This window comes from Phyllobates terribilis, unplaced genomic scaffold, assembly GCF_046119375.1.
Source record: "Phyllobates terribilis strain yellow unplaced genomic scaffold, ASM4611937v1 Scaffold_9__5_contigs__length_417890890, whole genome shotgun sequence".
In the NCBI taxonomy this organism is placed as follows: Eukaryota; Metazoa; Chordata; class Amphibia; order Anura; family Dendrobatidae; genus Phyllobates; species Phyllobates terribilis.
In genome coordinates this window covers 310,130,347-310,158,030 of record NW_027362769.1, presented here as the reverse complement: position 1 = coordinate 310,158,030, position 27,684 = coordinate 310,130,347, and the positions used below count along the sequence as shown (strand labels likewise).

General features: G+C 46.4%; 1 protein-coding gene across 3 annotated transcripts in view; it reads left to right on the top strand.

Moving 5' to 3' along the window:
• HSPE1 (heat shock protein family E (Hsp10) member 1) overlaps positions 1–20,390 on the top strand; it is a 51,575-nt gene extending 31,185 nt beyond the window's left edge. For all 3 annotated transcript variants that reach the window (XM_073647954.1, XM_073647955.1, XM_073647952.1), the window contains 3 exons: positions 4,816–4,980; positions 20,044–20,133; positions 20,218–20,390. In XM_073647954.1, the coding sequence (XP_073504055.1) occupies positions 4,816–4,980; positions 20,044–20,133; positions 20,218–20,268 (306 nt within the window). In that variant the 3' untranslated portion in view covers positions 20,269–20,390. The remainder of the gene's footprint in view (positions 1–4,815; positions 4,981–20,043; positions 20,134–20,217) is intronic.
• The last annotated feature ends 7,294 nt before the right edge of the window (positions 20,391–27,684 follow it).

The window sequence follows — 27,684 nt, the reverse complement described above, 5'->3', positions numbered from 1 at the left end:
TTTCCAAGTGATGCTATTGCCTGGAAAGCGCTTGTCAATCTGCATGCGGAAACACATGTGCATCCGCATGTATTCTGCAGGAAAAACGCATGCACAATCTGCATGCGTTTTTTCTGCCAGGGAGATGCAGAAATTTTCTGCTTCATTTCTGCATCTTGGGCAAATAGCCTAAATGTGGTTTTGAGCACCTTGAGGTGAGCAGTTTTTAGAATAGTGTCACTTTTGGGTATTTTCTGTCATATAGACCTCTCAAGTTTACTTCACATGTGAAAAATGAGATCACTGATCAGTTTTTAACCCTTATTAGTTAACAAAAATAATTTGTTGCAAACATTGTGCTGATTTAAAGTAGACATGTGGGAAATGTTTCTGAATTATCTTGTGACCTATTATGATTTAAGAGCATAAGAATTAATTTGAAAATTGCAAAATTTTAGCCAATTTTTTTTTTTTTTTTCCACATTTGATATGACTTGCGTTTACGTTTTACCACTTAGTCTCAGAATCAGTGAGATCCGTTGAAGCGTTCCAGAGTTATTATAAAGTGACTGATCAGAATTGTAACATTTGGCTTGGTCATTAAGAACATAATTGGCTCAGTCACTGAGGGGTTAAAAGAAAGGGAATGGGAATTCAGTCCTACAATATTCCAACAGACTGGATAGCTGATATAGACATGTTTGCAAACAAAAAAAAGCAGAAAACTTTATGCTCACTAAATTCAAGAAGTAAGCCCTATGCAGTGGATGCGCTACAGATTCCCTGGGACTTCAACCTGGCCATGGTTCACATGGATAAGGATGATGTCCTTATCGGATCCATGGGTTCTCCCAGATGTTATGGATCTCCTCAGTCAGGGTCCAGTTTTCCATCCCCAGAGGTAGGACCTTAATTTGACCTGGAGCTTGAAAGCGAATTACTGATGATGAAGAGAAGAGGGGAAAAAAAGGCTTGTCCCCTGATGTTTGTATCTACTCTGCTTAAAAGCAGAAAAACATTAACAACTAGAATATCTGGTCAAAGTTCTTGTCTAGTTTGGGGCAATCCTTGAAAGGTAAAATTCCAGTAAGGGCCATATTAGAATTACTCCAGAAAAGTATGTAAATGGGCTTGTCTACCAGCACTCTTTTAAGTTGCCGATGTTGTCCCTATGGGCCTTTTTATATAATTATAATTTGGTGACAGATCCAGGCCAATACCTGCCAAGAATGCCTCCCTGGGATTTAAATCTGATTCTGGAAGCCAGGGCTGTGGAGTCGAAGCCCATTTTGGTGGAGTTGGAGTCTGTATAAAATGGACCGACTCCTAAAATATTTAATAAACTTATAGGACATTATTCTCAGCGGAAAGTCTAGACCAGTGTTTCCCAAACTCCAGTCCTCACGGCCCCCAACAGGTCATGTTTTCAGTATTTCCTTAGTATTGCACAGGAGATGACTGTTACATCAAGGTATCAGGAATTCTTTCACCTGTGCAACAGTATGGAAATCCTGAAAACGTGACCTGTTGGGGGCCGTGAGGACTGGAGTTTGGGAAACACTGGTCTAGACCCTTAGATCAGGAATAGGACATTTCAGAACTTTCCCAAATTCTTATGAAAAAATATTCCCCACAAACTGCATTGCACTACTGTACCCAACTTATTATATACGCTGCTCAAAAAAATAAAGGGAACACTTAAACAACAAAATATAACTCCAAGTAAATCAATCTTCTGTGAAATCAAACTGTCCACTTTGGAAGCAACACTGGTTGACAATCAATTTCACATGCTGTTGTGCAAATGGAATAGACAATAGATGGAAATTATTGGCAATTATCAAAACTCACTCAATAAAGGAGTGGTTTTGCAGGTGGGGACCACAGACCACATCTCAGTACCAATGCTTTCTGGCTGATGTTTTGGTCACTTTTGAATGTTGGTTGTGCTTTCACACTCGTGGTAGAGTGAGATGGACTCTACAACCCACAGAAGTTGCTCAGGTAGTGCAGCTCATCCAGGATGGCACATCAATGCGAGCTGTGGCAAGAATTTTTGCTGTGTGTCAGCGTAGTGTCCAGAGGCTGGAGGCGCTACCAGGAGACAGGCCAGTACACCAGGAGATGTGGAGGGGGCCGTAGAAGGGCAACTACCCAGCAGCAGGATCACTACCTCTGCCTTTGTGCAAGGAGGAACAGGAGGAGCACTACCAGAGCCCTGCAAAATGACCTCCAGCAGGCCACAAATGTGCAAGTGTCTGCACAAAAGCTTAGAAACCGACTCCATGAGGGTGGTGTGAGGGCCCGACATCCACAGATGGGGGTTGTGCTCACAGCCCAACACCGTGCAGGACGCTTGGCATTTGCCACAGAACACCAGGATTGGCAAAGTTGCCACTGGCGCCCTGTGCTCTTCACATATGAAAGCAGGTTCACACTGAGCACATGTGGCAGACGTGACAGAGTCTGGAGATGCCGTGGAGAGCGATCTGCTGCCTGCAGCATGACCGGTTTGGCAGTGGGTCAGTAATGGTGTGGGGTGGCATTTCTTTGGAGGGCTGCACAGCCCTCCATGTGCTCGCCAGAGGTAGCCTGACTGCCATTAGGTACCGAGATGAGATCCTCAGACCCCTTGTGAGACCATATGTTGGTGCGGTTGGCCCTGGGTTCCTCCTAATGCAGGACCATGCCAGACCTCATGTGGCTGGAGTGTGTCAGCAGTTCCTGCAAGATGAAGGCATTGAAGCTATGGACTGGCCTGCCCGTTCCCCAGACCTGAATCTGATTTGAGCACATCTGGGACATCATGTCTCGCTCTATCCACCAACTCACGTTACACCACAGACTGTCCAGGAGTTGGCCGATGCTTTAGTTCAGGTCTTGGAGGAGATCCCACAGGAGACCATCCGCAACCTCATCAGGAGCATGTCCAGGCATTGTAGGGAGGTCATACAGGCACGTGGAGGCCTCACACAATACTGATACTCATTTTGACTTGTTTTAAGGACATTACATCAAAGTTGGCTCAGCCTGTAGTGTTTTTTTTCCACTTTAATTTTGGGGGTGACTCCAAATCCAGGCCTCTATTGGTTAATAAATTTGATTTCCATTGATTTTTGTGTGATTTTGTTGTCCGCACATTCAACTTTGTACAGAACAAAGTATTCAATGAGAATATTTCATTCATTCAGATCTAGGATGTGTTATTTGAGTGTTCCCTTTATTTTGAGCAGTGTATATTTAATGATGTGCGGCAGAGCAGCATGTGCAGTGCAGCTTCCTGTGGCCACGGCCATCTTCCTGAGGCCGTGATATACATTTTTAAGGACGATGGCCACCGGAAGCCGCACTGCCGGACATTTCTCACAGGCCCGGCTCCTCTGCTTAACTATCCGACACCGCTCACAGGCCGGCACCGGCTCCTCTGTTTTACTGCCCGACACCAGACACTCCAGCACAGGTACAGGCCCCGGCTCCAGCCGCATCTCAACTCTGCCGCCGCCAAAGGACCCTGCTATCCCCGTTCTACCACCACCGGTAAGGTAATGTTCGGACCATAAGACATACCCCCCCCCCCATTTTCCTTCCAAATTTGGGGGGAAAAAGTGCGTCTTATGGTCCAAACAATACAGTATATAACTGGTTTGGAATTTTGGAGAGGGTGCAGTCAATGTGGGAACAATTGCTGTAGGGGTTGCCTGTGTCCTAGGGCGCATTGCTTGGGGTCCTTCCGCACTAGATTAGGACTAGGGGAATGTGGATCTTCCTCACTGTGTCTCGGGCAAGGAAAGCGTATTCCTCCTCTGGTGAATAGTGTCTTGACGAATGGGCCATTTTTATTTTTCAAAAGACTGTGCGCAAGTGGTGCTTTTACACGTGAATTGTGTTGGGCTTATATTATGAAGAGCTGAGTAAAGAAAAATTTAGTAAGGGTTTCTTCTGTAGAAAAAAAAAAACTAAAAGAAAAATCAGATGTATTTAAAAAAAAAAAAAGTGATGTTCACTACACTAATGTCCTACCTATAAATACTTGGTTCTAACTAACACTACCCTATAGAGCAACTATGTACTAACTACTATCATTTTTTGTTTTCTAAAAAGAAAACAATCGGACGTCACTTAAACTGCGCAGTCCGCCACTCTACTTATATCTAAAAAATTAAGCCCCTTGGCGCAGACTCTATCAGCAGCAATACTGATCAGAGCTTTGCAGCCACGGGAACAGCACGAATGCTCAGCGCAAGACGCCTCGTGAAAAAATTGCACCGAAAATACAATTGGGATGGTGGGAAACTGGAACAGATTTGGGAACTGCTGCTGCTGTGATCAGATCGGTCAGACTGCACAGGAGACAGATCTCAGGAGGATCGCACTGGCCACTAATGATTTTCTCTCTCAGGTAACGGGGTATACAACCACTCTATCTCATAGTTGGCTTGCAAAGATGGTGTGCAGAGCGGTGATCGCTTTTTTAGATTGACAAATCGGCGCCAAAAGGGTTAATCACCCTTCTCCTGTGATTAAGCTCCTTTATCACAGAGACCGCTTTGAGGGCAGCTTACTCACCTGTTTCATGCTAAAAGCTTTCAGAATGGCTGTACCCAGTAAACTAAATGAAACCTTCTTTATTTCCGAGCCTCTCTGCCTACATTACGCTGCTCTCACAAGGTAGCTAAAACCTGCTGACAGATTCCCTTTAAAGAGATTGTTCTAGCTTGGCTAGCTATCACGGTCAACAGAATAGTTACCGTAAGTCAGGAAAACCCTTTTGAAAAATGTGTACATGACATGCTAAAATTTTTAGCTTCTAAAATATGTATTTTTATCTATGTACAGGCAGGAAAAGCGTATAAGAAGTTTCTTCCTTTACTTGACCGTGTTCTTGTTGAACGGATTGCTCAAGAGACAGTAACCAAAGGAGGAATTATGCTTCCTGAAAAATCCCAAAACAAAGTCTTGCAGGCTGTTGTGGTAGCAGTCGGTGGCGGTTCTAAAGGAAAGGTAAATGTTCTTAATTATGTTGTATCCATGAGAACTTTGGACCCAAATCATCAAGTCTTCTATTACAGTATTCTGGTATAAAAAAAGAAACAAACATTGGAAAGTTGTAAAATATTGGTGTGACTCAAGGCTGCTATAAAATCTTGCTACTTTTGTGTGCTCCTTATTGTCCAACTCTGACAAAGTAGGTGAATATTGACCGGGTCGTGGCATCTGGTAGCGTTCCTTGTACCACAAATCTTTCTCCAGTCTGACTCTCACCACTTATCAGATGTTATAGGTTCATTTAAAGCACCACATAAGCGTTTTTTTTGTTGTTGTTGTTTTCTTTTGTGGGGGTTTAAGCGCTAGAGTGGCGAATTTAAGTCAGTGTCAGAACAAAAGAAAAAGAAAGGAAAAGTGCGCTGTGTGAAGGACTGAGTGGACCAGTTAAAATGAGGATGGCCAAAGGGCCACTCACCTACTGGAGTTGTGCATCCCTGCACAACCCCGGTGACTGCCAGAAGGTGGTTCTCGCCGCACGATGCGGACCGGTGTGCACCACGTGCCGCTGTCTGTGACCGCTGCTTCTGAGTTCCTGGTCGCGTACCACGTGACCGGCCGCAGACCACGTGACTCGAGGCTGAGTGCGCGTCACCGCAGGCCCTTTTGGAGTTGGGGAGGGCGGCTTCGGTACCGCAGGTCCTCAATTGTTTAGGTGGGGAATTGTAGGGATGATTGGCATGTGATCAACCGCTGCTTCTGCCGCTAACCCTCTAGGAGGGAATGAAAATGGCAATATGAGGAGAACCAGAGCGGTCTATGGAGCGCTGGATTTTTCACTAGGAAACAGAATTGGTGCTAAAACCAATTTAAAAAGCCCTCTCCACTGGCGATAGACCACCCTTCCAAACGTGAACACGTTATTGTTCAGTATGAACAGAATAGACGTTTTAAGAAAATTCTTTTGTTCTTCTGGGATATTATCAGTCAGCAAATAATGTTTGACTGCTTTTAACCCCAATTCATGATATGTTACTGTAAAGGGCACTTACATCAAGAGTCAAATTGAGACAATTGCTCATCGCGGTTGAGGCTTCTTAAGAGTTTGTTCAATTGGGAAGAATCTCTTAAATATGAGTCAAGTTTGAGAACATATTTTTGAAGGAAAAGGTCAACATAATGAGAGAGGTTGCTGGTGATAGAGCCAATTCCCGAGATGATTGTACGACTGGGGGGGTTAGTAGGACTTTTGTGTATCTTGGGGAGGAAATGGAAGAAGGGAACCCTGAATTGTTGTATCTAGGAACTTCTCTTTTCTGTTTAAGAGACCATTGGCATATGCAGTTTTAGCAAGTTCTTTGTATTTCAAAAATATAGAAACCGAGGGGTCATGAGACATTTCATAATAATCATGGTCATTCAAGATCCTTCTTCCCTTCCCAAGATACCAGCCTCTATTCGGCAATACTACACCACCCCCTTTATCTGCACTTTTAATGATGAGATTTTGGTTGTCCCTAAAAGTGCAGATAAAAGGGGTGTTGTAGTATTGATGAATAGAGGCTGGTATCTTGAAGAGGGAAGAAGGATCTTGAATGACAATGATTATTATGAAATGTCTCATGACCCCTCGGTTTCTATATTTTTGAAATACAAAGAACTTGTTAAAACTGCATATTTCATTGGTCTCTTAAAGAGAAGAAGTTCCTAGATATAACACAATTCAGGGTTCCCTTCTTCCATTTCCTCCCCAAGATACATAAGTCCTACTAATCCCCCTGGTCGTCCAATCATCTCGGGAATTGGTTTTATCAGCAGCAATCTTTCTCATTATGTTGACTTTTTCCTTAAATATGAGTCAAGTTTGAGAATATATTTTAAGAGATTCTTCCCAATTGATCAAACAATTAATAAGTCTCCCCCACCCCCCTCCCACCATGAGCAATTGTCTCATTCTGACTCTTGATGTAAGTAACCTTTGCAGTAACATATCTCATGAATTGGGGTTAAAAGCAGTCGAACATTATTTGCTGACTAATACTAATATCTAAGTAGAACAAAAGAATTTTCTTAAAACGTCTATTATGTTCATACTGAGCAATAACGTTCACGTTTGGAAGGGTGGTCTACCGCCAGTGGAGAGGGCTTATTAAATTGGTTTTAGCCCCAATTCTGTTTCCTAGTGATCAATCCAGCGCTCCATAGACTGCTCTGGTTCTCATATTGCCAGTGTTAGAACGAGGCACTCATAGGCTTGTATTGAAAAGTGACTTCCTGCGCACTCCAGGCAGGTCTCTTTTCGCCAGAGATGGACTGGAGCCGATCCTGGGTGTTTAATCCTATAAATGCTGCTGGCCATTAACTACTACAGCATTTAGACCAGCGGTGGTGCCAGAGGGGGCACGCAGAGCCCTCCCTGTGGGAACATATGCCATTGCCTCAGTGCTGGCACTGCCGTCCCTGTCCTCAGCCCGGGCGCTGCCCCATTAGCTCGGGGGTTGGGTCTAGACATTAATGGAGGGAGAGAGAATTCTACAGAGCAATGGCTGATAGGGACTTAATTTTCTTAGTCTGAGAGGACCTGTAGCCCATACCAGATTCTTCAAATCTCTGCATGGGAAAAAATAAATTAAGTCCAGATTGAGTTGATACTGAAATAAAACATGTCCTGCTCTGCTCATTAATCTTAAGGCTGAGAAGGCCATGGGTGCAGAAGGCTACGTCCACACGAACTGCGTATTTTTGCTGCATTCTAAATGCAGCACTTGTTTGTCATTATAGGCGGATCCACCACTTGTAATGGCATTCTATTGGTCAAAATCCGTAACTGAGACAGAAATTGACATGCTGTGGCTCGTAAACCCGCACTGCAGGCGAGTTTACGCAGCATTAAATAAAAAGCACAGTGGTCATGGGATTGCTAGAAGTACCACCCACTGCTTGCAGCATTTTGGACGCAGCGCAGGTGAGCTGCATCCAGAACATTGCTATTCCTGATTGTGGAAACATAGCCTTATACTCATTATAGATTCTGCTAAAGCGATGCTATCGGATAATATCCAGATTAAAAATGAAACAAGCCAAGGATGCCCCATGTCCTCCTTAACGACCGCCGGAACGCATTTTCACGGCGGTCGATAAGGGTATTTATGCCTCAGCGCCGCTCTTTCATGGTGCTGAGGCATAAGTGAAAAGCGGCAGCGATTCCCGCGGGTGTCAGCTGTGTCTGCCCCAGCCGGTTTCCATGCCGATTGGGGCCGATAAACCCCTTAAATACCACGGTCAATCAAAAAAAGTAGAAGAAAACGTGTTAAAAAAAAAAAAAAGTTTTAAAATCTGTTTCGCCACTCAAAATGCATACTAACTCACAAAGTGATCAAAAAGTCGTATGTAAAAAAAATTAAAAATAAAAGCGCCAAACCGTCCCACAAAAAAACAAACCATAATATTCGGCAAAAAAATAAATTACAGCTCTCAAATTGACAATGCAAAATCAAATTCTTTTTTGAAAAATCCTGTTTTTAGCATGGCTGAGTCGGCAAGCCAAACCTCCGACTCCTCAATTTCTGACTCCCTCATACATGGCTCATGTTTAAGTGATCACACAGATTAATCTCCGCTAAACATCTAGACCGTTAGATCAGGAATAGGACAGACATTTATAAGACATTTCCAGATCTGTGCTCGCCTAAAAAGATCACCGGAGCAGAAATCAAACCGACTCCAGTGTCTCCATCTGCCTCAATATGGTCGATTGTTCCGTTGGGGATTTCGTCTGAACCGAATTTGTGGAATTTTACACGGAAACCCCGACGTAAGTGCTCAGCGTAGAACACAAGAAGGCTATCCAGTCTCATTCTGGAAGCAATTGAAAATTATGTACTCCAAAATGTTGCTAATAAAACCCCTAATTTATCCCACACAAAACCATCCCCCTCTCGGGTCCGTCATCTGTCACTGGGACTATAAGGGGTCACACATTACTGGTAGAACATAGACTCTGGAAAAACGACAGCTCCCACCCCCTCAAATAAAATCAAGTGAATTCTGCACTCCCAAATGCCCATGCCCCCCTCTTTCTGAGCCCTACTGTGCCTAAACCACAGTAAGCGGCCACATGTTTGGCATTATTGTAGCGGAAAGAGCACTTAAAAATTCACGGGGTGTGTGTCACCAGGAGAAATGTATGGGCACTAAACTGGCATATTTGCAATTCTCCAGATTAAATCCTGGCGTGGATGTTGCATAATAGTCACTAAATTCATTGACATGTGTAGTTTCTACAGTGGGGTCACTTGGGGTTTTTCTGCTGTTCTGGCAAATGTTGCCCACAAATTATTCAACCTAAACCTATACTCCAAAAGCCAAATAGCGCTCCTTCCTTCTCAGCTCTGATGTGTTGGGCAACAGTAATTTCTGACGACATCGTCACTTTCGGGAGAAATAGTATAACAAATTATAGGGTCCGTTTTCTCCTATTATCCATTGTAAAAATTAGAAATTTGGGGCTAAAACTACATTTGTAAAAAAAAGTTTTTAAAATGACGACCTAATGTTATCAAATTCTGTGTAGTACCTATGGGTTCAAAATGCTCACTATACCCCTAGCTTAAAGCCTTTAGGGGTGTAGTTTCCATAATAGGGTAACTTGTGGGGGTTTTCTACTGTTTAAGCACATCAGGGGTTCTCCAAACACGACATGACACCCGCAGACCATTCCATCAAAGTCTGCCTTCCAAGCCTTGCAATGCACCCAAACAATAGTTTTCCCCTACATATGGGGTATGTCCGTACTCTGGAGCAATTGCACAAGAAATTTTGGGGTCCATTTTCTCCTGTTACCCTTGTGAAAATAAAAAAAATTGAGGCTAAAAGTACATTTTTGTGGAAAAAAAATTGATTTCTTAATTTCACGGCTCTACTTTATAACCTTCTGTGAAGCATCTGGCTGTTAGAGGTGCTCAGCACACATTTACATACAGGTGCATCTCACTAAATTAGAATATCATCAAAACGTTAATTTATTTCAGTGCTTCAATACAAAAAGTGAAACTCGTATATTATATAGTCATTACATTGCTCTATTTCAAGTGTTTTTCTGTTAATGTTGATGATTATGGCTTACAGCCAATGAAAGCACAAAAGTCATTATCTCAGTAAATTAGAATTAACAAAAAAAACACCTGCAAAGGCTTCCTAAACGTTTATAAAGGTCCCTTAGTCTGTTTCACTAGGCTCCACCATCATGGGGAAGACTGCTGACTTCACAGATGTCCTGAAGGCAGTCATTGACATACTTCACACGGTCCCAGAGTTCCAATTTTCTTTTGGAAATCAAGGTCCCAGAGTCTGGAGGAATAGTGGAGATGAACACAATCCAAGCTGCTTGAGGTCTAGTGTCAAGTTTCCACAATCGGTGATCGTTTGGGGAGCCTTTGGATGGGCTCCTTACATTGCAAAATGGGATGAATCTAGTATTCCCAGAGCTGCAGTTCACACTATGCCATTCTACTGTTGAATTGCAGTTCTTCGATACGTTGGTATACAAGTATGAGGGCCAGTTGTATGCAGACCTTTATGTTCAAGGCATGGACAAACAGCCTATTGTGCGTTGATAGCAACTACCCCCGCAAGGTGCTCTGTTCCTTACCATGTAGTCAATTGATTAGGGGGAGACTGATTGTTTCGTGCAAGGAGAGGGTGAATGCGAGACTGGAACAGATGTGTCATAAGTTCAAAATGAGGGGATTCCCTAGTCGTGAGGTAAATAGGTACAAAGGTCAGGCTTTAGGATCAAATTGTGAAGATCTATTAAAGGGTGTTTGCCACAAAAGGGATGCCAAAAGGATACATTTTGTATCCACGTATAGTCCAGCTAGCGGGCTTATTGGAAGCATCCAACATAAACACTGGCCCCTTTTTCAAAAAGGTCTCCCAAATATACAGGAGTTTGCCTCTCGACCTCTTTTGTCCTATAGACATAATCGTAATTTGAGAGAGAGATTGGTCAAGTCTGACTTTGGCCCTTCCCGTGTGTCAGTTCAAACCACGTTTAGCCCTCCCAGACTGGGTAATTTCCCTTGTCTAGGATGTGCTCGCTGTGGTAATATGATTAAGGGTAATATTTATTATCACCCTCACACGGGTAAACTCTATACCCTCAAAGAAAGATATCACATAGCTCGAGGAGCACGTATATGTTTTGTCCTGCCCGTGTGGCCTATACTATGTTGGGGAGACCACAATGGAAGTCTGGGCAAGGCTAAGTAAACGTAAAAGTACCATCAGGACTGATCTTACTGAATTGCCTGTTCCTCAACATTTTGTTGAACAGACACTCAGTAAACCAATTGCGATTCAAGATTATCGATAGTGTCTCGGGACAGAGGAGGGGTGGAGATTGAAGGTTTTGAAGAGGAAGGAATTGAGATGGATTTTTGAATTGGGAACTTCTTAACCTAGAGGGTTAAATATTGAATATAATTTACAGAATAGCTTAATTTGAACCTTACTCCCTTTGATTCTCCACTCTAACTCTACATCTGGAGTAGGTAGATGTCATAGATCTATTTTATAGAATGTATGTGATTTTAACACTACTTTTCTTTTTCTTCTTTCAAACCAGTTGTTGGGATGAATCTGAAGGTGGATCGAAGTACGGGGACGAAGACATCCCCTTTAGGGGATAACTTCTATTTTTATATATAAATTTATGTTTATATGTAGGCTAAACTATGGCCCTCTCCCTGAACTTTGATCCTCCCATGATTGTCTCATTGTGGAGTTATTTTCTTTTCTTGGCTTTTATGCATTTTTGTTCATAGGCATATGTACTATTGCATTAATTATAATGATGCTAGAGCCATTAGGTTGTGTTCCCCCCACCCTCCCCCTCTCCTTTCCTACCCTTATTCCTTGTGGTAGTTACCCTAGTGCTGAATGGGAGCCTGGGTGAATCCCCACCGCTGATCATGTGGTCTTGGTCATGTGACTGCCCTTAAGTGATGTGGCTGGTCCTGCAGATGCTGCTGACAGGTTGTGTGTGCTTACTATTTATGCCATTACAATGTTTATATTAAATGGAGTTAGGAGAGGTATATATACATAATGTGGGGGTTATTCTAGCAATAAAATGTGCCTTTAGACCAATAATGTACACTGTTTGTGCAAACATGATGGGATCATAGGTCACATGGGTGTGGTCATGTGATTGCTTTCCTGTGAGGTGGCAGGTCCTTTTGGTGTGATCCGATTGGAGTTCATACATATGCTTGTGGACATACTCCTTTGGTGCTTATCCATACACCTATGGTGATTGGTCTGGAGAACCTCCGTACTTATGACTCCATATGAAGTGATCGGTGGGTGGTTGCTTAGATATCATAATGCCAAACATGATAGGTGAACTGAGGTACAATACATATGTAAATAATGGTCTAATATATTTGTTTTTGAGTAAGATTGTATTTTATGGATGTCTTATTTAAAATAACCTGTGTTTAATGTATGGATCTATGTTTTTTGTACTATATTCTAATTATCTAAACATTATTGATGTGTGGGTCGAACCTTTTCAGTGATTGGTGAGCTGTTTTGAACCACACTACATAAGTACGGCCCTGTTTTTTCACCTATACTTGACAAAGACCCACACAGGGTCGAAACGTTGTGTTTTGGAATGGCGGAATAAACACCTCTTTTGCAATTAAACACCCTGGCATGGACGCTGTCTTTTACTTTTGTATGGTTTGGGGAGCCATGTCATCTGCTTGTGTAGGTCCACTGTATTTTATCAAGACCAAAGTCAGCGCAGCTGTCTACCAGGAAATTTTAAAGCACTTCATGGTTCACTCTGCCGACAAACTTTTTGGAGATGGAAATTTCATTCTTCAGCCAGACTTGGCACCTGTCCACACTGCCAAAAGTACCAATACCTGGTTTAAAAACAACAGTATCACTGTGCTTGATTGGCCAGCAAACTCGTCTGACCTTAACTCCATAGATGGGGTATTGTCAAGAGGAAGATTACAATGCAGACGAGCTGAAGGCTGCTGTCAAAGCAACCTGGGCTTCCATAACTCAGCAGTGGCACAGGCTGATCGCCTCCATGCCATGCCACATTGATCCAGTAATTGAAGCAAAAGGAGCCCTGACCAAGTATTGAGTTCATTTACTGAACATGCATTTCAGTAGGCCAACATTTTGGATTTTAAAAACATGTCTCTGTTTATAAAGTATTCTATTTTACTGAGATAATGACTTGTGTTTTCATTGGCTGTAAGCCATGATCATCAACATTAACAGAAACACTTAAAATGTATTATTCTGTTTGTAATGACTGAGTTTCACTTTTTGTATTGAAGAACTGAAATTAACTTTAAGATATTCTAATTTAGTGAGATGCACCTGTAAGTTCCCTGAGGGGTCTAGTTTCCAAAATGGGGTCACTTGTGGTGGGTTTCCACTGTTTAGGCACACCAAGGGCTCTCGAAACGCAACATGGCGTCCAGTGTTAATTCCAGCCAATTTTGCGTTCAAAAAGTCAAACGGTGCTCCTTCCCTTCCAAGCTCTGCAGTTCACCCAAACAGTGTTTTTCCCCCCACATATGGGGTATCGGCATGCTCAGGATAAATTGCACAACAAATTTTGTGGTCCATTTTCTTTCGTTACCCTTGTGAAAATTAAAAAATTTGATCTGAAGTAAACATTTTGTGAAACAAAGTTTAAATGTTACTTTTCCCCTCACCCACAACAGCACACCTTGAGAGAGGGATCCACCCCATCAAGGACAGGAAACAGTCTGAAATAAAAGGGCGGTACCTCTCCCTCGCTTCAGTTGGTTTCATGTCCTTGATGGGAACCTGTCTGGAAAGAAGATGCAAGCTTACCTGGGTCTGTTCCGGTGTGAAAGAACGGGCGCTGGCCTGTGCCAAGCTCCAGAAGCGCCATCTGCAGCTCCTGTGGGGGGGCCTTTGCCCTAGCGGGCGCACTTGGTGAGGCAGGCTCCGGCTTCTCGCAGACCGCTGCACCGCCCTCCCCCTGCCTTGGACTCCTCTGTTGGATTTCCAGGTATGACGCGCCTGACGGCGCGGCGTTCGCTGGGAGAAGCGCACCTAGTGACGTCAGGGTGCGGCACCTGATCCAAGATGGCTGCGCCCCGTGAATTGTTCCCTGCCGGTCTTTTTAAGCCTCGGCCGGAGGGTCGGTGCGGGGGGGGCGCTTGAACCAGAGGAGGCTCTGGATGCCCCTCCTGGCAGCCGCAAGAGCAAGGTGTCGGACGTCTCTGAACCATCCAGAAAGGAATCATCGCATATTCCACCACAGCCTCCGAATCTGGTACCCGTTTGACTTCAGGAGTGAGTGATCTTCTTTAACTTAAGCCCCGGAGCATTTTTCGTTTTTGCATTTTCGTTTTTGCTCCCCTTGTTCCCAGAGCCATAGCGTTTTTATTTTTTGGTCAATATGGCCATGTGAGGGCTTATTTTTTGCGGGACGAGTTGTACTTTTCAACGCCATTACTAGTTTTATCATATCCTGTACGGGAAAACGGGGAAAAAAATTCCAAGTGCGGTAAAATTGCAAAAAAAGTGCAATACCACAGTTGTTTTTTATTTATTTTTTTTTACCATTTTCACTGAATGCTAAAACTGACCTGACCTTCTTATTCTACAGGTCATTACGAGTTCATAGACACCAAACATGTATAGGTTCTTTTATATTTAAGTGGTGAAAAAAAATTCCAAAATTTGGTAAAAAAATAAAAAAATAAAAAAATAGCGCCATTTTCTAAGACCCGTAGCGTCTCCATTTTTCGTGATCTGGGGCTGGTTGATGGCTTATTTTTTGCGTGCCAGGCTGATGTTTTTATTGATAACATTTGGGGTAGATCCGATGTTTTGATCGCCCGTTATTGCATTTTATTGCAATTTTGCGGCGACCAAAAAACGTAATTCTGGCGTTTAGAATTTTTTTCTCGCTACGCCGTTTACCGATCGGAATAATTCTTTTTTTATATTGATAGGGCGATTCTGAACGCGGCGATACCAAATATGTGTATGTGGGGGTTTTTTTATATATATTTTATTTTGAATGGGGCGAAAGGGGGGTGATTTAAACTTTTATATTTTTTTTTATATTTTTAAAAACTTTTTTTTTTTGCATGCTTCTATAGTCTCCATAGGAGACTAGAAGCAGCAACTATCCGATCGCCTCTGCTACATACAGGGGACGAGCAGGTCCCCTGCATGCAGCAGAAATGGTCCTGTGCTATGAGCGCCGACCACTAGGTGGCGCTCATAGCGACAAGATCATGACAACCACAGGCGTCTGCTGCAGACCCTGGGTTGTCATGCACGCCCATCGGCGACCCGCGATCACGTGACGGGGTCGCCGGTGGGCGGGGCTTATGACGCGCTACCCGGAAGCGCGCGTTAAATGCTGCTGTCGGAGATTGACAGCAGCATTTAGCTGGTTAATAGCCACGGGTGGATCGCGATTCCACCCGCGGCTGTTGCGGGCACATGTCAGCTGTAAGAATCAGCTGACATGTGCTCCGTTCAGTGAAGGCTCAGCGCAGCAGCCCTCACTGAACGGGGGGTACGCAAATATGCGTACTAATACGTCCCCGGTAAGTAAGGGGTTAAAGCATATGACAAAGTATCGCACACCATCCTTATTGAAAAAATGACCAAGTATGGAATGGACAAGGCAACTGTTAGGTAGATTCATAACTGGCTTGGTGATCGGACTCAAAGGGTGGTTGTAAATGGCTTCACATCCAGTTGGATGAATGTCTCAAGTGGGGTACCGCAGGGCTCTGTCCTGGGACCTGTATTGTTCAACACTTTCATCAATGATTTAGATGGAGGAATTGAGGATAAACTGATTAAATTTACTGATGACACAAAGCTAGGAGTGATAGCTAATACTAGAGAAGAGAGAGAGGATTCAAAAAGACCTAAATATACTAGAGCAGTGGGCAGTAACAGAATGGTTTTTAACAGGGAAAAATGCAAAGTACTGCATCTGGGCAGATGCAAAAAGCATATAGAGAATGGGAGGAATAGAGCTAAGCAACAGTACATGTGAAAGACTTAGGTATACTAATAGATTATAGACTAAACATGAGTCAACAATGTGATGCAGCAGCAAAAAAGGCAAATACAATTATGGGATGTATTAACAGAAGCATACAGTCTCGATCACGTGAAGTCATTATCGCACTTTACTCCTCTTTGGTCTGACCTCATCTGGAATACTGTGTCCAGTTTTGGGCACCACATTTTAAAAGACTTCGACAAACTGGAGCAAGTTCAGAGAAGAGCGACCAGAATGGTGACCGGTCTGCAAACCATGTCCTATGAGGAACGGTTACAGGATTTGGGAATGTTTAGCTTGCAAAAAAGAAGACCGAGGAGACTTAATAGCCGTCTACAAATATCTCAAGTCTGTCACATTGTAGAAGAATCCTATTTATTCTCATTTGCACAAGGAAAAATTAGAAGCAATGACAGGAGAGACAGATTAGATATTAGAAAATCTTTTTTGACAGGGTGATCAATGAGTGGAACAGGCTGCCACGAGAGGTTGTGAGTTCCCTTTCAATGGACGTCTTCAAACACAGACTGGACAGTTATCTCTCTGGGATGTTTTAGTGAATCTTGCTTTGAGCAGGGGGTTGGACCAGATGACCCAGGAGGTCCCTTCCAATCTACCATTCTATGAATGTCGCCTTTTAGTAATGGGAAGTCTATGTGCTTCCTTCTGTAGGAGCCTAAGAGTATCGCCAAGCAAAAGCACAGGATTTGTGCCCTATGCCAAATTCCACTTTCCATAGATACGCAAAAACAGGTTTGCTCAAGCTGTATTAATAGAACCATAGCGGAAAGTTCTCTGGATTTCGCATCCAATCTAAAATCCATAGTCCACGCAGAGGTTCAAGGGTCCCTGAAGGGGTTACTTGGAGGGAAGAAAAAAAACCATAGTATCTCCTCCGACTGATTCCTCGCAGTCCGAGGATCTATGGCTAAGTGATTCACCGTCCTCTTCATAGGATAATGGTAGACCCTGCTTCCCAATTGAGGGTACGGACAAATTGGTTAGAGCGGTCAGATCAACCAGGGGTTTGGGGGAGGAGAAAGCAGCCAGATCCCAGGCAGACATTGTTTGCAGGCCTTGGAGAAAGACGCTCCTTTCCTGTAAACCCTTAAATTCAGGGCCTCATTGACCGAGAATGGAGGAAGCTGGAATGATCAGGGGCCTTACCCTCCTTCTCTAAGAGAAGATACCCCTTCAAGGAGAAGGACTCTGAGCCTTGGGATAAAATCCCCAAAGTTGACGAGGCAGTTGCCAGATCGTCCAAAAAATCATCCTTACCCTTGGAGGATTCAGGTGTCCGAAAAGATGCCCTTGATGGGGGAAAAAAAAAAAAGAAAAAAAAGCGGACTCCTTTCTACGTCACACATGGGAAGCTGCAGCTGGGGGCCTGAAGCCTGCGGTATCAGGCACCTGGGTTGCAAGATCTCTCATTGTGTGGCTCCAAGAATTAGAAGACTAGCTTAGGGCTAAAAAGATCCCTAGGGATAGAATCCTTTTAAAATCTGTCCCTAATGCAGCTTCAGCGTACTCAGTGAGACTCTCGGCTAGATCAGCAAATTTATCTAATGCTGCCAGACGGGCCTTGTGGCTGAAGGGTTTTCCGGGTGACCTACAATCTCTAAACATAAGTTATGTTCCCTCCCTTGTGACTGCAGACTCCTGTTTTGGCCAGAAGCTGGATGACCTTTTAGAGAAGGCTGGCGATAGGAACAAAGGTTTCCCAGGATTCTCGGGGGACTCAAAAAGATTATGTTTTCGGAGAAGTAAATTTAATCTGGGTCGCGCTCCAGGAGACAAAAGACGGGAGTCAAAATCAAAAAAGGAGTTGGGCTATATGTTTGGTGGACCATCCTCCAATACTAAAAAATCTTCCCAATGATGTGAGTCCCAAGGTAGGGCGAAGGCTTTCCCACTTTATTCCAGCATCTTTAATGAACACATGCATATTCTCCTGCGTGTAGCGCTTTGGACACAGCATACAGTATGCTGCGTTCTAAGCGCTACCAATACCGACAGTCTACACATACCCTTAAAGTAGACCTAGTAAATGAATAGGTTGAGGTACCATAAACCCCAATATTCTGGCTACTATTCAATTGTTTATGCAGTAATGGGCTACAACATGATATTTAACTGGGGGAAAGAACATTCGTAACAACCATAAACTACTATATCGAATCAGTTGGTAGTTCAAGTTTTGTCACAATAGTAGGAGATCACGGGGGTAGGGGTTCGTGATTGAGCAGATGTTGGTCTACTATGCTTTTTATTGGTTGACTGCCACACCGGAGATGGAGCAAGTGGTAAGGTTCCCAGTTTGGAAGGTCCGGAACAGGGATGTTTAAGATTTTGCAGAAATTTGGGAGATCTTCATGTAGTTTAAATATGGCCAATTTGCCTCCCTTTCTCATTGTAAACGAAAAAGGGAAGCCCCATCTGTAAATGATCTGGTGGTCCTTTAAGGTAGAGAGGAGAGGACTTGGGTGGAGTTTTTTGTAGAGTTATCCGTGAGAGGTCTGTAAAGATTTTGGAATGGAATATTTTTTTTTTTCGTATTCTAGGTTGAGTATTTTGTGCCTTGGACATTATAACTTCTTTTATGGTAGTCATGGATGCAGCATATGATATCCCGAGTTGAAGATCCCTTTGGTTTAAGAGCCCGATGTGCTCTATCAAAGGTTTATCAAAGTTTGAAAATATCAGTGTACATGTCAAAGAGAAAACTAAGCAGATCAGGGTAATGATAGTGGTACTTGGTTTCTTCAATGGTGAGATGATCTCTTCCTGTACGATGCAACGACCATTACTGGTGCTGTGATATGAGCTGGTCCCTCAAGATAGTGGATTTGGTGCCTTTTGCTATACTGTGGTGTCTTAGGTAGGAACTTAGAACCTGCAGCCTTGGGGAGAAGGAGCCCGAGCACCCACAGTTCAAAGTGGGACAGGGCAGCACCAGTCACCAGCGCTGGAGCAAGCCACAGGCAAAGTCTATGCCATCTCAATTAAAACAAGGTCCCTGGACACCGCCGCTCAGCGCCACAGAGAGGGGGCTGAGGAGCTAGACTATGAGCTCTGCTCCGGGGGACTGCTATAGCAGAGAATGTCAGGTGTTGCAGGTGTTGCAGGTGAGGTGCAGGGGGATGGGGGTGGTGATTACCAACCAAGCTGGGCTTCATTATCCTCCCAGCCGTGTTAATCACTTCACCTCAAACGGCGTCTCCCCTCATCAGGCCCCGTCGAGCTTAGCATGGCTGAGGCTCTGTGCTGCGTTGCCCAGCCACTGCTATGGAGTTCAATAGATGGGTACGGCTCAGCGTCTCTGAGGGGAGATATTTGTGGTCTCATGTAGGTGTGAGGTTCACAATCCAGAAAATGAACAGATGGAGGGTGGGAAAATCCTTTAAAATAAGGAAAATGAACTTATAACAGGGCTAGGTGACGAAGCTGCATCAGCAAGCATTTGGTCTCCTTCCCGCCTAGGCCACGCCCCACTTTTGGGTATTTTCTTTCATATAGACCCCTCAAAGTCCCTAAAAATATGATGTGGTCCTTAACTTTTTTTTTTTTTTTTTTTATAAAGTTTTGTTGGAAAATTGAGAGCGCTGGTCAACAAAAAAAAAAATTGTTATAAAAAATTGTGCTGATGTCAAGTAAACGCACATCCTAACGAAGAAATGTTACCACTATCATGAAGTACAATATGTCAAGAAAAAAACTCAATCAGTGGGATCTGCTGAAGCGTTCCAGAGTTATCACTGATCAGAATTGTAAAATTTGGCTCCATCCTTAAGGGGTTAAATTGAGATGCATACATTCTTTTTTTTTTTTTAGTTTGTTTAGCGCTTTTTCAGATAATGAAGTTTATGGATATGCACGCATATATAATCGGATTATTAACTCCTACAATTCATGACTTAATACTTGTGTGTGCATGTTGTTGAGGGCTTTTTATTCTAAAAAAAAAAAAAAATTTTGTATTTTAGAGCGGAGAGATCCAACCTGTTAATGTAAATGTTGGTGAAACAGTCCTCCTTCCTGAATATGGAGGAACCAAAGTATTGCTTGATGATAAGGTATGTACCACTGTTTGACACTTGTTTTTTGTTCTCTCAATTTATAAGTAAGATGGCTAACTGTATATTTTTTTCTTTTTACAGGAATACTACTTATTCAGAGATGGTGACATTTTAGGAAAAATCTTGTCATAAACACTTTTCATATTTTTCTCTTCTCCATTTTCTCTTCTCCATCCCAAAAGCTAGTGGAAACGATGTATGTAATTAATATAATGTATTTGCTACAATAAAGTGAACCGCATGTATTTCACTTAGCATTGTGTACACTTCACTATTTCATCAGTAATTCTCCTCTGTTCTTATAACCCCTTACAACGTGAGGTGTGTGGGTGGGCAAGGGTGAGTGTGTGTGTGGGTGGGCAAGGGTGAGTGTGTGTGTGTGTGGGCAAGGGTGAGTGTGTGTGTGGGCGGGCAAGGGTGAGTGTGTGTGGGCGGGCAGGGGTGGGGGGGTGTGGGCAAGGGGGTGTGTGGCCAAGGTAGGGGGGGGTGTGGGGGCAAGGGGGGGTGGGCAAGGTGGGGGCGGGGGTGGGCGTGTGGGTGTGTGGGCAAAGGGGGGGGTGTGGGCAAAGGGGTGTGTGTGTGTGTGTGTGTGGGGGGGGGGGGGGGTGTGGGCAAGGGGGGGGGGGGGTGTGGGCAAGGGGGGGGTGTGTGTGTGGGCAAGGGGGGGGGGGGTGGTGTGTGTGTGGGCAAGGGGGGGGGGGTGGGCAAGGGGGGGGGGGGGGGGGGTGTGTGGGCAAGGGGGGGGGTGTGGGCAAGGGGGGGGTGTGTGTGGGCAAGGGGGGGGTGTGTGGGCAAGGGGGGGGGGGGTGGTGTGTGTGTGGGCAAGGGGGGGGGGGTGGGCAAGGGGGGGGGGGGGGGGGTGTGTGGGCAAGGGGGGGGGGTGTGGGCAAGGGGGGGGTGTGTGTGGGCAAGGGGGGGGTGTGTGGGCAAGGGGGGGGGTGGTGTGTGTGTGTGTGGGCAAGGGGTGGTGTGTGTGTGTGTGTGGGCAAGGGGTGGTGTGTGTGTGTGTGTGTGTGTGGGCAAGGGGGGGGGTGGTGTGTGTGTGTGGGCAAGGGGGGGGGTGGTGTGTGTGTGGGCAAGGGGGGGGGTGGTGTGTGTGTGGGCAAGGGGGGGGGTGGTGTGTGTGTGGGCAAGGGGGGGGGGGTGGTGTGTGTGTGGGCAAGGGGGGGGGTGGTGTGTGTGTGGGCAAGGGGGGGGGGGGGGGGTGTGTGTGTGGGCAAGGGGGGGGGGGTGTGTGTGTGGGCAAGGGGGGGGGGGGGTGTGTGTGGGCAAGGGGGGGGTGGTGTGTGTGTGTGTGTGGGCAAGGGGGGGGGTGGTGTGTGTGTGTGTGGGCAAGGGGGGGGGGTGGTGTGTGTGTGGGCAAGGGGGGGGGGTGGTGTGTGTGTGGGCAAGGGGGGGGTGGTGTGTGTGTGTGTGTGTGTGGGCAAGGGGGGGGGGTGGTGTGTGTGTGGGCAAGGGGGGGGTGGTGTGTGTGTGGGCAAGGGGGGGGGGTGGTGTGTGTGTGTGTGGGCAAGGGGGGGGGTGGTGTGTGTGTGTGTGGGCAAGGGGGGGGTGGTGTGTGTGTGTGTGGGCAAGGGGGGGGTGGTGTGTGTGTGTGTGGGCAAGGGGGGGGGGGTGGTGTGTGTGTGTGGGCAAGGGGGGGGGGGTGGTGTGTGTGTGGGTGTGGGCAAGGGGGGGGGGTGGTGTGTGTGTGTGTGGGCAAGGGGGGGGGGTGGTGTGTGTGTGTGTGTGTGTGGGCAAGGGGGGGGGTGGTGTGTGTGTGTGGGCAAGGGGGGGGGTGGTGTGTGTGGGCAAGGGGGGGGGGTGGTGTGTGTGGGCAAGGGGGGGGGTGGTGTGTGTGGGCAAGGGGGGGGGGTGGTGGTGTGTGTGGGCAAGGGGGGGGGTGGTGTGTGTGGGCAAGGGGGGGGGGTGGTGTGTGTGGGCAAGGGGGGGGGGGTGGTGTGTGTGGGCAAGGGGGGGGGGTGGTGTGTGTGGGCAAGGGGGGGGGGTGGTGTGTGTGGGCAAGGGGGGGGGGGGGTGGTGTGTGTGGGCAAGGGGGGGGGGGGGTGGTGTGTGTGGGCAAGGGGGGGGGGGGTGTGTGTGGGCAAGGGGGGGGGGTGGTGTGTGTGGGCAAGGGGGGGGGGTGGGCAAGGGGGGGGGGGGGTGTGTGTGTGGGCAAGGGGGGGGGGTGTGGGCAAGGGGGGGGTGTGTGTGGGCAAGGGGGGGGTGTGTGGGCAAGGGGGGGGGTGGTGTGTGTGTGTGTGTGTGTGTGGGCAAGGGGTGGTGTGTGTGTGTGTGTGTGTGGGCAAGGGGTGGTGTGTGTGTGTGTGTGTGTGGGCAAGGGGGGGGGTGGTGTGTGTGTGTGGGCAAGGGGGGGGGTGGTGTGTGTGTGTGGGCAAGGGGGGGGGTGGTGTGTGTGTGGGCAAGGGGGGGGTGGTGTGTGTGTGGGCAAGGGGGGGGGTGGTGTGTGTGTGGGCAAGGGGGGGGGGGGGTGGTGTGTGTGGGCAAGGGGGGGGGGTGGTGTGTGTGGGCAAGGGGGGGGGGTGGTGTGTGTGGGCAAGGGGGGGGGGGTGGTGTGTGTGGGCAAGGGGGGGGGTGGTGTGTGTGGGCAAGGGGGGGGGGGTGGTGTGTGTGGGCAAGGGGGGGGGGGTGGTGTGTGTGGGCAAGGGGGGGGGGGTGGTGTGTGTGGGCAAGGGGGGGGGGGTGGTGTGTGTGGGCAAGGGGGGGGGGTGGTGTGTGTGGGCAAGGGGGGGGGGTGGTGTGTGTGGGCAAGGGGGGGGGGTGGTGTGTGTGGGCAAGGGGGGGGGGTGGTGTGTGTGGGCAAGGGGGGGGGGGGGTGGTGTGTGTGGGCAAGGGGGGGGGGGGGTGTGGGCAAGGGGGGGGGGGGGGGTGTGGGCAAGGGGGGGGGGGGGGGTGTGGGCAAGGGGGGTGTGTGTGGGCAAGGGGGGGGGGGTGGTGTGGGCAAGGGGGGGGGGGGGTGTGGGCAAGGGGGGGGGGGGGTGTGGGCAAGGGGGGGGGGGTGGTGTGTGTGGGCAAGGGGGGGGGGGGTGGTGTGTGTGGGCAAGGGGGGGGGGGGGTGTGGGCAAGGGGGGGGGGGGGTGTGGGCAAGGGGGGGGGGGGGGTGTGGGCAAGGGGGGGGGGGGGGTGTGTGTGTGGGGGCAAGGGGGGGGGTGGGTGTGTGTGTGGGGGCAAGGTGGGGGGGTGGGTGTGTGTGTGTGGGGGCAAGGGGGGGTGGGTGTGTGTGTGTGGGGGCAAGGGGGGGGGGTGTGTGTGTGGGCAAGGGGGGGGGGTGTGTGTGTGGGCAAGGGGGGGGTGTGTGTGTGTGGGCAAGGGGGGGGGGTGTGTGTGTGGGCAAGGGGGGGGGGGGGTGTGGGCAAGGGTGTGCCGCCCACCCATAACTTTTTCATCCGAGGCAAATCGGCCTCTGGGAGGTGTGTCTCCTGAAGGAGGGCTATGTCAGGTTTTAAGCGTTTTAGATGTCTGAGGATTTTCAATTTAAACAACCAACAAAGAAAACAAGAAAATTTGCTCTCTCCCCTATCTCCCCTATCTCCCCTTTTACTTTTTTTTTTATTCTGTTCCGTGTGTGGTAAGATTGATAAGGTAGCTTTATTCTTTGGGTCAGTACGTTTACAGCGGTACCACATTTATATCGTTTTTCTATGTTTTGGCGCTTTTACACAATAAAAGCTATTTTATAGAGAAAATTATTTTTCTGCATCGCTTTATTCTGCGAGCTATAAGTTTGATTTTTCGGATGATGGTGCTGTATGTCGGCTTGTTTTTTGCGGGACAAGATGACTTTTTCAGCGGTACCATTTTTATTTATATTCATCTTTTTGATCGCATGTTATTCCATTTTTTGTTTGGCAGTATGATAACAGTTTTTTTGCTTCGTTTTTGTTATTTAGTTTTTTTACCGTGTTCACTGAAGGGGTTAACTAGTGGGACAATTTTATAGGTCAGGTCGTTCTGGACGCCGTGATACTAAATGTGTACTTTTATTGTTTGTTTTCATAATAATATTTATTGATGGTTAAATTATATTTTTATTTTTGGTGGATTATTTTTTTTTTAGATTTTTACAATTTTTTTTTTTTCCATTTTCTGACAGTTTTTTTATTTTTATACTTTGTCCCACTATGGGACTTAAACTTTTTTTGTTCTGATCGCCTGCATAGCATAGGGATGGAGCACCATCTCACCAGCGCTGCACAGTGAGAAGATAGTTTGGTCATGCACTGCGCATGACCAAAAAATCTTCCTGGTGACCCGGATGTTATGACGACATTGGGTCGTCATGGCAACATCCGGGAAGCCGCGGTAGACAGCGCTGGAGGCCGAAAGAGGTGAGTATTGCGATCACCTCCCCTTAGCCACCGCAATGCTGCGATCGACTTAGATCGCAGCATTGCGGTGGTTAATGTGCCCGGAGCAGTGCAGGACCGCTCCCTGCACATAGTACCGGGTGTCAGCTGTGATAGTCAGCTGACACCCGGCGGCGATAGCGCCCGCACAGCCTGTGTGCGCACGCGATCGCAATGACGTACTAATACGGGTCAGGTTCTTAGAGCCCAGGGCACTGACACGTATTAATACGTCATGGGCTTTAAAGGGATTAATTTTAACTTTTTTATCATATTTGTGTTAAGTTTACGTTCTCCTTTACCTGCCCAACTCATAGACCTCTCTGGGGTCCGCGAACAGGAAGACTTGTTATCAGCCTGGGGGGGTCCGTTCATGACTGACCCATGGGCACAGAAGGTGGTTGACAAGTCTACGCCTTGTCAGGTGAAGTAAATTCACAGAAGGGAGCCATCTGAGTCATTCAACTGTAGAGTAGCTGGGTGACTGACTTGAATGCTGACTATTTCCTTATGGAGCCTAGTGCAGATGGCGCTGAAGGCCTTGCGTTTTCTGGTCACTTCGATGGCGTAATCCTCAAAAAGATTTTATGACCTTGGGTGATTCAGTTGCTTATATGCTTGTATAATGTCTGCTTTATCGTTAAAATCCAGGAATTTCATGATGACCTGTCTTGGTCTAGATGCATCCCGGTTCACAGAAATTGGGGGCGGGGGGGGGGGGGGGGCAATCCTGTGGACTCTTTACACCTTTTTGCCTTCGGGTAGTTTTAGAGCCCTTGGCATATCGTTTTTACATAATGGATTTAAAGTATTTTGTGGATACGATTTCAGTAATCCCACCAAACGTAAGTTACTCCGTTGGGAGCTGTTCTCCAAGTCATCAATGCGGTCTCTCAAGATCATGTTTTCACGAACGATGGCTTTCATTTTCACGTTGTTCTCCTTTGAATCATCCTCAATGGTCGATATACTCGATTCTAATAGTCAGCTGTTCGGCTTCCTAACCTGTAGGTCCATCAGGGCAGAGTTGAGCGTGGATTGAATTATGGATTTAATTTCCGGTAGTAATTTAGCCGTGACCTCAGCTGCCAGTTCTGAAGGGTCCATTTCTGTTTCTCCATCCCTTGAGGTAGAGATGCGGGGTGGTCTGAGGGAGTGGCGCGACTCCTCTCCACCCTCTGTTAGGGAAAACTGTTCCTCTTGGTAGTGGGGGCCATCTTGGTGAGATTAGAAATGTCAATATGGCAAGAAGAGGTGGGCTGTTCTTGCTCACTACGAAGGAGGTGGCTTTCCATATAAATATGTGTTAGTATTTAAAGATAGCCTTCAGCTTGGTATCAGTTTCAAATACCATGAGGACTCAGAATTCGGGGATCAGGCGGTTGGATGAAATACGAGTGAGTAGAGCATAAGCTGTTAATTAGTTTTCACATGGTCGGTGCCTGAACCGGAAGACTCAGATAGTTTGCTGTTACTGTTCTTATCTCACACTTCGGCTATCTGCCCACGATGCAGAAATGCTCAGGATTTTTTTGTGAGCGTTTCTGCATTTCCCTGGCAGAAAAAAACGCATGCGGATTGTACATGCTTTTTCCTGCCAGGGACATGCGGAAATGAAGCGTTCTTCACTTGCATTTCCGCATGCAGGTTGACAAACGCTTTCTAAGCGATTTTAGCGTCACTTGGAAAGTGATTGTCAACTTAGTCACACTATATAAATCCATGCAACCGGCATGGATTTATATAGTGTGACCGTAAAAGAATGATAAAAAATAAATATTTACCTACCCTCTGATGGCCCCCCCGGTGTCTTGCTTCCCTCTATTCTCCCTTGCCGTCAGCGGTACACTGAAGGACCTGCCGACGTCAGCGTCGCATGACCCGTCACATGACTGTGATGTCAGCGCAAGTCCTTCAGTCTTTCGCTAGCTGCCGGTATGAAAGGACGAGTGCAGCGGGGGCCGCCAGAAGATAAGTATAATCTTTATTTTTTATTTTATTCTTTTTTTCACAGTTTCTATGGTACCTGGGTCCAGAGGAGAGTATCCTCTTCTCTAGACCTGGGTACCATCCGCACATTAAAACGCATGGAATGCGCATCTACATATACAGTGATTCGTACTCCATGCGGTCTAATGCAAGTCACTGGCGGCGAAAACGCCGCACTTCCACAAAATAATTGGTAGTGCTGCGTTTTTTTTCCGCAATGATAATCCGCAGCGGAAATTTCCGCAGCATGTGCACAGCACATGCGGATCATCATTGGGGAACATGGCAGGCCTTCTACCATGCGTTTTTTAAGCGTTTTTGCCGCTGCGGAAACGTTTAAAAAATGCATCGTGGGCACACAGCCTAAGAGAAAGAAAGGAGGCCCTAGTTAAGACCACAGGGACGGTGAAGGTGAACAGTGAATCGTGCACTTTTTTACTTTCAATTGTAAATATTCTTTTATGTTCCTATAGGTTTCTCCCTTTCCTTTGTCACTTCAGCTATGCTTCTTTTATTTTGTCATTTGTTTTATTTGCTCTGATTCCTCTATTAGTAACAGTTTTTAAGCTTGAAGGAAGACTAAGTCCATCTAGTTCAACCCGTAGCCTAACATGTTGATCCAGAGGAAGGCAAAAAAAACATGCGGCAAACACTAAGCTCCACATTGGGGGAAAAAAAAATTCCTTCCTGACTCCACATACGGCAATCAGACTAGTTCCCTGGATCAACGCCCTATCAAGGAATCTAGTATATATAACCTGTAATATTATACTTTTCAAGAAAGGCATCCATGCCCTTCTTAAATTTTAGTAGTGAATTACTCATTACAACATCATGCGGCAGAGAGGTCCATAGTCTCACTGCTCTTACAGTAAAGAATCTGCATCTGTGATTATGATAAAACCTTCTTTCCTCCAGATGTAGGAGATGCCCCCTTGTCCCAGTCTCAGGCCTCAGAGTAAAAGATCAGTAGATAGGTCTTTGCACTGTCCCCTCATATATTTGTACATGATAATAAGATCACCCCTAAGCCTTCGTTTTTCCAAACTAAATAACCCCAAGTGTAATAACCTGTCTTGGTATTGCAGACTCCCCAGTCCATAACCTTGGTCGCTCTTTTCTGCACCCTCTCTAGTTCAGCTATGTCTTTCTTATACACCGGAGACCAGAACTGTACACAGTATTCTAAGTGTGGTTGCACTAGTGACTTGTA